This window comes from Abramis brama, assembly GCF_963993115.1.
Source record: "Abramis brama genome assembly, chromosome: 1".
Taxonomy (NCBI): Eukaryota; Metazoa; Chordata; class Actinopteri; order Cypriniformes; family Leuciscidae; genus Abramis; species Abramis brama.
The window spans coordinates 38,585,790-38,596,390 of NC_139963.1; the positions used below are offsets into that span (position 1 = coordinate 38,585,790).

The 10,601-nt window shown below is 39.4% G+C and overlaps 1 protein-coding gene across 1 annotated transcript in view; it reads left to right on the forward strand.

The window, feature by feature from the left end:
* baiap3 (BAI1 associated protein 3) overlaps nt 1–10,223 on the forward strand; it is a 56,187-nt gene extending 45,964 nt beyond the window's left edge. Inside the window, exons 29-34 of the mRNA XM_084128262.1 lie at nt 513–584; nt 665–748; nt 3,276–3,396; nt 5,557–5,680; nt 5,776–5,981; nt 8,036–10,223. Of these exons, the coding sequence (XP_083984388.1) occupies nt 513–584; nt 665–748; nt 3,276–3,396; nt 5,557–5,680; nt 5,776–5,981; nt 8,036–8,139 (711 nt within the window). The 3' untranslated portion in view covers nt 8,140–10,223. The remainder of the gene's footprint in view (nt 1–512; nt 585–664; nt 749–3,275; nt 3,397–5,556; nt 5,681–5,775; nt 5,982–8,035) is intronic.
* Nucleotides 10,224–10,601: the final 378 nt, after the last annotated feature.

The following is a 10,601-nucleotide window of genomic DNA, read 5'->3' on the forward strand; positions in this document are numbered from 1 at the left end:
CTCTGACAGGATGAAATTACAGTCTGAAGATTAATAAAATTGGTTTTGAGAGAGGTCCGCAGGTCCTTTGGTTGAGTTCCAGCACCATTTTGGGAGGAAATGAGTACTAGATTAGTTCGAAAATGGTGCTGAAAGCCAACAATGTGTTTTGCCAGCTAGCAGTTTAGTACAAGAACTCTGTGGACTGTAAGGGTCATGTCTGGTTTCCCTCTGCCTGCATTCTCAGCCACGGTCACAGTCACATCATATATTCGCCGCCACAGCTCTTGACACAGTATTCCAGCAGAGAGGAACTGGCTGGAGATCACCACAGATTTACATGAAAACCATATAGTTGGTCTATTAGCACAACAAGTCTCAAGAGTGTGTTACGAGAGTCCGTGCATGTCTGCTGGAGTCCATGCAGTCAAAGAAAGAGCACAAGAAAAATATGATGGCATAAAAGAAGAAAACATGTGTTGATTGTCAGTCTGGTAGTGATCAGACACCTTAACAAGTTCTTTTTCGTGCAGACGTTGGTGCGGTTCTTCCAAGCTGATGGAGAAGGGCTGCTCTTGGAAGACCTTAAGAGTGGAGATTATAAGGTATTCTCACCTTCAACCAATGTGGCTGGCCAAATGAATTAAGCATGGCTTCATCTTCCTTCCCTCTTCCTTCCCATTAGGGCCTGGACGAGGAGCTGCGTCTGAACAAATGCTCCTCCTTTGAGCTGATCGAACAGTATTTCCTGGAGAAAATCTCCCAGCAGGTGGGTAGGAGTCTTGCTGGGCTGCCGCAGCTTTTAGCTCCAGCCCTGCCGAGAGAGGAGGTGTTGATTAGGAGCTAAGACATCACAAATACTATTCCTTCCTCTGATGATTAAAAGTTTACATCAGTCATTTCCTCTTTGACTAAGCGTTCTTTGCACTGTGTAAGATTTCGCAGTCTCTGACTGTGTCTCAAATCCCGCTAAGCTGACTTGCTGTCTACTGCCTACGGGGGCAGATGTCTACATTACTAGTCATAAAACCAAACCAAACCTAAAAAATGTCTGATCTGAACAGACAGCAACTTTAACAGCAACATTACAAAGTTAACTTGTGATTATTGTTTTCAGCGTTGAATACAATTGTGCCTTCAAATTGTCTTATGTGAGTACAGGGCCGGCGCTCCGCACACGCACATCACGCACTGCGCGTAGGGCACCAAGTGCTTGGGGGGGCACCAAAAAATCTGGGTCGTGAAAAATCATCACAATAGGCTACTATAAATAACAAATAAAATATGTCTAAAGCATGTTAATATACAAAAGCAATACAAAAGTAATATAGGCCTAGACCAAATTAGTCGAGAAAAAGGTGAATCAACTGTGCCAGTCTCCCTCTGGTGCCCCCCCTCCCCACCTCCCAGTGGTCTGTTCGATTATGCCTCAATCAATGTCAAAATTTGGCAGACACCGACCTCAGACATGGCGTCGAAAAGGCACCAAGAGTCGGGGGCGGAACGGAAAAAAGAAAAAAGAAAAGACAGCGGGATGATAAAACAGATATAACACTACCATCGATTTAAATAGTACATTGATTGGGTTTAAGTGGTCGTTCAATGAGACCTATTATATGTTGATCCGACGAAGTTAAGCGTGTATTTAAGTGGTCCAGGGGTAGAATTTTTGCCAAGCGTGTCAGAGGTTCTGAGTTCTAATCCGCACTCATATAGTTTTTTTTTTTTTTTTCTCATCAAAACCGATTATGTTTTTCAGTGGTTGTATATCAGGCAGGGACACTTTTTTGTGCTTTTTGTTTTCTAATGGCACCGGAACGAATAGAGAGTCTCTCCACAACGGATTGAAGCGCGCGTCTGAGTGAAGGCTGTGCGCGAGCCAGAAACAAACATAGTATCCGCGCCACTGATCGCAGCGGCAACGAGCACTTTGATCAGTTGATTTAAAAAAACAACACATTTCAGCGCTAGATCGCCTCTTATTTAAAAAACGAATGAAATGAATGATCTGCTGGTTAACTGGAGATGTTTTGTTTGTTTGTATTGGTACATTCGTGCCGCGAGATATATCGACCTTAGAAAATAGTGGTGGGGACATGTCATCGCTTAGGGCACCCAAATGGCTAGCGCCGGCCCTGTGTGAGTATAACATTTTCTAGCAAGCTTTACTTCATCAATAGTATGCCTACAGAAAATGCACTTAGGGTGCTTTCACACTTGGTTCGATTGCCTGTTCCGAACCCGAGTTCGATTGCTCCCCCCTCCCCCTGCCTCCGATGGACTGTGTTCACATTATATTATTTGTATCCGAACCGCAGTACGCTTGCGTCATCAAGCTGCAGCTGGCGCTTACTCGTGTTGCTTGGTAACCGCCATGAAAAGGCGTCAACATGGATAGAATTGCTCGTTTCACATTTGTTCTTCTTTTTTTTGAACCTTTGGTTTCGTTTTCAAAGAAAATATACAGAAACACACTTGCGTCTGTCTGCCGCAAAAGTATTAAAACAGTTCCAAAGACAGCGGGATGTCTGCCCGCCCGCCGAAGACAATTTTTGTGGAGGCAAGCAGAAATCATCTCTCTGCTTGCAGTGCGTCAATCCCGCTTTTCGTCAAGGTAATAGACCCTTTTACAGTTGTTAAACACTCACGCACGCAGGCACGCACCACATTATATGTCATCAATAGCGGTTCACTTCCGCGATTTGGTACGATTGCGTTCATATCAGCAGCGAACCGTACCCGAGTTCATATGAACCGTACCCCAGACCACCTTTTTAAGCGGACTCGAGTACGGTTCGCGGGTGCGCACCCGAGTTCGGAAAACAGCGTTCACATCATCCAAACGAACCGAACTCTGACGTCATTCGAACCCGGGTGCGCACCAAAAGTGCTAGTGTGAAAGCGCCCTTAAAGTAAATTTCTTCTGAATTGACATGTCTGGATGCGGACGACCAAAGAAAATCCAGGCATCATTTTGGTTGTTGACATTGAAGGCTGCATTATCCAATAATAATTCTTCAAATGTTGGTCACAGAGTGGTGGACCAATCTCAGAAAGTAGCATCAATTCTCTACCTTCAATTGAAGACTATCTTAACGCCAGTGTCACTGACAATGCTAGGTTGTGAACAAAAATGATATATCACTAGCTTTTAAGATAAAACATCAATTCTAAAATCAATTATAGAGTCTCAACTTTGGCTAATGTGTTATTGGTTCTAAACTAGAAACCAATTTTATATTTATTACTGCTGTGATGTAGACAGTAATCTTAACAAATTCCCATTTGCTTTACAGAGAATCTTAAAGCACAGTCGTTTTGGACGTATCAGTCTGAAGTGTTACTATGATGCCCCTGAGCAAAGACTCACTGTGGAGATACTGCATGCAGCTGATCTCATTGCCCTGGATGCCAATGGTAAACTCCAATTACACCAATTTGCAAGCACTACACACACACACACAGACAGACAGAGGACATGCAGAGGATAGAGCAAAACAAAACACCAGTCATGAATTAGAAGTCTAAAACGACAATTTTTAAAGAGAAATGTCGGAGGAGCTTGAGTTTGTTGCCCACCCTTGTTTGTTTGAACCGCAAGAGGCGGCAAAGCTTACGCTACTCCTACATCCTACGTCACACAATGTTACTCTTTTGGCGTAAGTCGACTTGCATAGGCCGTCTGCCGGAAGCTAGTTATTTTAGTCGATAAAGTTTTAAATATGTATATATTTTTCCAGTCCTCAAGTTCTTCCCAAAATTGAGATTCATTGGAAGATATGCATGACTAAACCCAGGTTTATAATTTCCCATATGTTTCCAATGGCTTTAAGGTCATGGAATTGAGGAGGCCACTTGAAGACTTCAAAATGCTGAGCATAAACACTTTCATGAAGCACAACTTTGTTGCATGTGCAATGTGTTTGGGATTGTTATCATGCTTTAAAATACACATTTGATCTCCAATCAGATCCTCTATACTTGGCTATATTGTGTTCAACTGGATTCCCTAGTATTGGTCCATTTTCTAAGTGCCAGCAGCTTTATAGATCCTTCCAACACTTGCTGCAGACATGCGTCCCCAATACCATTACCACGCATGTATTTGGTATTAAAACACTCTGGTCGTTTCCTACAAACATACCTGACACCATCCAATGCTAGGTTGTTAAATTTTGACTTGTCGGACTGTAGAACATGGCTCCACTCTTCTACACTCCAGTCCTAATGTTCTTTGGCAAATGTGAGGTGTTTTTTGAATAAGATAAAACCAATAAACGGTTTATTTACTGATACAGAAGCTCTCAATCCAGCCTCTTGTAGCTGTTGGTTTACAGTTCAAAATAAAATTGGAGGTTGGAGGTCTCATCCAGGTATTAAAAGCTGTTTTGAGGTGGTCCCACATTCAGGTGATTTTCATCTTGTCAAAATGCTGACTAGTCTTCCTTGACCAGCCACAGCACTTTACATTCTGAATGGTAGTGGTCTCACTGTGCTTTGAAATAATTCCGTGGATATTGTGGCCATTCACATCATGCACAAGAGCAATATCCAAAACTGACTGAACAGATTTAGCCATTTTATCAAGCTCCTTCCATTTGACCATTTTCACTAAAACCCACAAAAGAGCATCTAATAATATAGCTAATACCTGCCATATAGTGATTTATTGAAAAATGGTGTCAGCACAGTTCATGATAAATGCTATTTTACACTTCAGGCACAACTTCACAAAAATGCATACAAAATATTCAATAGAATAAAATATTTAATAAAAATGAATTAAGATTTGAACTGAATTGTTTGAATTAAGTGCGAAGAAGCCAATTTTTCTGTGGCCACAACTGTGTATGTTATTTAATTGTGCATGCTCATTTCCTTTATTTTTTACATTTAACTTTGTATCTCTCTATATGTTCAAGTAAATAAGTTAATCTTTAAAAACACTACTAAGGAACACTGTTCATTATTCAGCACTACTCAAAATGATTATCAATCTTTCATACTGTTTTATAGCTAAATAAAACAAATGCAGAGGACAGTGATGTTTTCATAATTGCGACTGATCTTCTTTACGGTGAACGTGATTTCACCAAGTCCAACTTTCCAATCAGATTTGAGGGACAAGTTTACAGTTTCTGTCAAGTTTAGGCTTACATCCAGAGTTAGGTGTTTCTACATCAGTATCATTCACCTATCATTTCCCTCTGATTTTAGTGATAAATTATGGGTAGGGTTAGGTTTAGGGGTAGGGATAGGGTTAAGAATAATTTTTCGGACAGGAATGTTGTACCAGGATCAACAATATCTGTTGATCCAGGAACATTATTGCTTGGCAAAATCACAGTGACCCTTCTTTACATCAGGTCTTTCTTACGTATTTGAACCATTTATTGCCAGTTATACATCACAGAGACGGTGTTGCATTTGTGTGTTGATTATAAAGTACTGAAAGTTCTCCTAAAGCTTTGGCACTATTCCTAGGCTTCCATGCAGGCACTGGTATTTCCAAATCTAGTTACTTGCTTAAATTTTCTGTTGTTTATTGGATTTGTCTCCTAATTCCTGCTTCCCTAGGCCTCAGCGACCCGTTTGTCATCGTGGAGCTGTGTCCTCACCATCTGTTCCCCATGGCTCGGAGTCAGCGCACCCAAGTAAAGCTCAAAACCCTGCACCCTGTTTTTGACGAGCTTTTTTACTTGTGAGTACCACAACAACTGCTCACCTGAACACCTGCTGTTAACTTTGAGTCCCAGCACCTCAAACAACATTTTGATTCCATTTTCTCCATCACAGCCATGTCAGCCCTGAGCAGTACAGGCACAGATGTGCCTGTCTGACCTTCACTGTGATGGACTATGATTGGTTGTCCACTAATGATTTCGCTGGCGAGGCTGTGGCCCCATTGAGTGACTTCTGTTGGCCGGGCAGGCCGAGTGCCACACCTGCTGGAAAGACCCTTCAACCCGTCATCCTGCACTTGTCCCGCCAAAAACCAAGCGGTATGATAATCTCTCAGATGTATCCACCTTACAAGTAAAATCAGGGGTACTCAACTCTGCTTCAGGAGACCCACTGAACCTTCCAGTAGAGTTTAGATCCAGCGCTGCTCTTTCCTGCCTGTGATGTTCTAGTAATCCTGAGGACCTTTATTAGCTAGATCAGATGCGTTTGATTAGGGTTGAAGGTAATGGTATACCTTCGAGTCCTTCTGGTAAAATTCCTACCCACGAGTTTGCAATTACGTCGTGATTACAGTCGAGTGATTTTGATCTGAATAAAATAGAAAAGTGTTAGACAATTTCATATTTCTTTCCTGACTGACACAGTAAGCTTTTCTGCTACTTCTATAAACTGCAATTGCTTCATAATTGATACTTTTCTTTGTATTTTACCTTTCTTGTGCTGTTGTTTGTCTCGCAAACCTTTTAGCTATAAACCAGCAAACGGATGCACTTTATTTTACAGTATGTTTATTTATAGATTACTTACCTAAGAAATTACTGGGTAATATAAGGAAACTACAGGGGTTAAGGTAAGGTTTAGGAGTAGGTTCAGGGTATGTACCTAGTTATTACCCAGTTATTGGGTATATACCTACATGGGGAACAGGATTGTAAAATAAAGTGCTACCCAACTAACTTTATCACTATCAACATTACACAAAAAGTACACAAACTAGACTACACAGTCAGCATTCACAATTACGTCCTATTGTACTCAATAACAGATAGTTTCTACATTTATTCTTGAACGAATTGTCACACTCTTGAAAGTCAACCTTGAAGAAAATCCCAAGTTTGCATAAATATCTTGTAAAAACAATCTTTTTGACATAACGTAGAACAGTATAAACTCGCAATAAGTGACTTTGTTGAGCCCAATGGAATAATTAAGAGTTTTACAGTAAATATGAAATTTCATTTCAAGACTACTGATTATTTCAAGATTTCAGAGAGAAAAAGAAGTAGTGTATATGCTTGTACTCTTCCTCCTAGAATTATTAACGTTAGGCTACCCGTTCACAGACAAAATGGCTCCTAATATCTCCAGATGTCGACCTGTTTTACTTTAGAATACCTCAGCTAACGTAGCTCCACTAATTCAGTGATAAACACATTTATTTTCCTATATCTTTTTTATAATAAAATGCACTTTATTTTTTCTGTTGACGAGACAGACAACGGCTGCTCCGTTTCACACACACGGCAGAAAAATACTGACGAGGCCCAGCTAGCTAACGTTACTAATTTGAGATTAATTTATTCCACCTTTGCACAAATCCACAACACTATAATTTATCTAGTTGATCATAACTGTCATAATACACACATTAAGGCCACAGCTTACCTTATAACTTTATTTCCCGGTGGTAGAAAAATGCTGTGGGAAAAGAGAGAACGCTGTTAGAGTAACGAACGTTAACTAAGAAAAGCATTAAGCAAAACTAAAGTTCAATTTTGACGGTGTAGCTAACGTGAAGTCTCACAGTTAATAACTTAATACGGTACACATACTACACTTATTAACACAACCAACGTCTGTTCATTCAAATTTGCGCGCTCAAACCGCTAATTTGGTTCAATTTCATATTAAAAACAGTGATCAAATTGACAAAGTTTGAAATTTAAACACTTACCGCTGAATCCGTCGAATGAGACCACGGAGGAGATCAGGGAGCTCAGATGACGCAGTTGCAGCACGAAAATGACGGAATTCACAGTAGTTTCTTGTAAAAGCCCCGCGCCTGCATTATTTTCACAGTAAAAGTCCAAATACGGTATTATATTGTGAAATATCACAGTTAAAGCCTGTGAAGTGGTAATAATGTAATTACCTGTGAAATATTACAGTTATATCTTGTGAAATCCTGGAAATATTTTACAGTGTACTAGATTGCAATGTTTTGTCAGCATTGCTTGGTGTTTAGTATCTGTTGCAGCCTGTCCTCTTGAAAAGATTTCCAATTACATGTGTCATTCCCTATCGAGAGGTCTGCCACCTCAACATTATTGTTGCATCTGGTCTGATGGATTCATTTCTTCTTTTGATACAGAGAAGCCCATCATGAAGATGCTGGAGGCGAGAACGGGAGACAAAGAGGCTCAAGAGTTTGTGCGAAAGCTGAAAGAGATTGAGAAGTCAATGGAGGAAGAGTAATGTGTCCCCTGTAGTGCACGTATTTCTGATGGTGGTCTTTTTTACCTGTTGTACTATGTTTACTCTTCAAATGCACTCTTTTAAATGTATTTTTCACTGTTGTCCAGAAGAAGAAAAAAAGGTGAGGTAAATGATCATGTTTAAAGATCAGTATTTTATCACTGTTCAGCACTCAATGTGTGCTGTGTTTTGATGTTGAAGCCCTCTGATGGAGCTTGTTGTTCATAGAATTGTATGAATTTAGTAGTAGAAAGTCTATTTTGAAAGAAACATTTCTCAGTTGGATTGAATTCTAACGCTTTTCTGAGCTATAGATTGTGACTTGAACTCTGGAAATCTTGAACTTTGAAATAATTAGATGTTTACTTGAGGATTTTCAAAAATGCTACAAAAGAAACTGAATTTCTTTACATGTAGCAGTTTTGCAAGGCCACGTACACGCTGCAGACAAATACGGTTCACTACCAAAAAAATCATTTTCTAAATCAGTTTATTTGAATAAAACGTACACTGAAAACAGTAATAATGTGAATTTAAAATAACTGTTTTCAATTTCAATATATTTTAAAATTTAATTTATCCCTGTGATCAAAGCTGAATTTTCAGCATCATTACTCAGGTCTTCAGTGTCACATGATCCTTCAGAAATCATTCTAATATGATGATTTGGTGCTCAAAAAACATTTATTATCATCAATGCTGAAAACATTGCTAGAAAATTTTGTGCCGCTCAATATTTTTTGTAGAAACCATGATCATGTTTTTCCAAATAAATTGATGAATAGAAAGCTAAAAAGAACAGCAGTGATTTAAATTGGAAATCTTTTGTGACACTATAAATTTAATGATCAATTTAATGCACCCTTGCAGAATAATATTAATTTCTTCAAAACTTTTAATAAATGAATTATGTCCAAAATCTGTTATACAGTCAATTAGCCCTAAACAGATTCTCAAATGTCTCAAACCCTCAATGTCTTTTTCATTTGCCCTTTAATATTTCCCCAAGCAATTTGAGATGGAAAAGGTTGGCATCTCTGTTTTTTTTTTTTTTTACAGCCAAACTGTTGCTATGGTTATCACCATGCCAAAAGTGACTCCTGTATTCTGTACACATGGAAGACATTCACTGCCACATTTAAATGCAGTTGTCACTCCCAAAACCTTGCAGTGTGTATGTGGCCTGAACGTTTAGCAAGATAGGCAACAGAATTTTGACGACTTTTTCCATGTGATCATACAGCAGAGCCGATACGATAATGTTTACCTTATTAAGTGTTCTCTGTTCGCTCTTATCAAGGAAAATACTTTCAGAAAAGTCCTTTATCTTAAACGGTGAATGTTCAGTATTTGTCCTTGAATCACACTGGATTGTGTTGAGATTTTATCGTAACATTTCTGTAAGATGTCGTCTTTCCTAAAGAATGTATTTGTTTATGCCAAGTGGTTCTTCAATTTACGGGTTTAGTGTTCAGATGGTTCTCTTCTCTTGTATTTTCTCTGCCAAATTACTTGTTTTTATTGCCAGTAAACGATTAGGTTAAAAAAAAAAAAAAACTAGGACTTTTTCACATCGCAAAGACTTTTCACCCACCAGGTTTTGAATGTCTTGCTATTTTTGTGACAGAAGCAGAGTTTATTGGCTTTATGAACTCTTCTTTCACATTTCTCCCCCCATCTGTACATTATGAATAGCTCTCAGCAGGCAACTTCCTGTTCAGCTATTATAACTTCAGCCTGTTACTTTTCCTCAGCAGCATCTCTCCTCTTCTGACCTTCACACATCTCATGCGCTATTCACCTCCTGGTGAGTGAAAACCACCAGAAATGAGCCACTCGCAAACAAATGAAGGCCAAAGCCTGCTGAAACATACCGCAGCACCCGGCAACACTGATATTACTGCTCCACTTGAAAACATGTGACGCTCAAGAATGTGATACTGTCAGCAACTCTCTGTCTCCTTTGTGACTCCAGTAATGGTGTATATGGTGTGTGTGCATGCACGTGTGTGGCTGCGTGCACTCTGAGTTCAATAAAGAGATAACGATTAGAAAGAGACGTGTTTATGATTAAAACAAGTTGAATCGGAGAGACCCGTTTTGCGCAGATGGTGTTGTGACATCTCATCTCAACAGCAGAGCCGTCTTCAGCCTCATTATCACTGCATGCTTTCAAAGACACAATAAATCCTCACGAGTTATTCCAGGTACTTAACAAATAATACAATATGATCTCGTCTGCCATATAATACAATGATTGCTTAGTACATTCAAATTCATATGTACACACTAGAACTGAACAGTAGCAGAGTTGTATACCCCTGCTTTGTTTTAAAAGTCAAACTAAATCTCTTGGTGGGTTTGGTTGTAAAGTAAAGCATAGTTTGCTTTAAGTCAATAAAATTATCTATCTATCTATCTATCTATCTATCTATCTATCTATCTGTCTGTAAAACACTGAG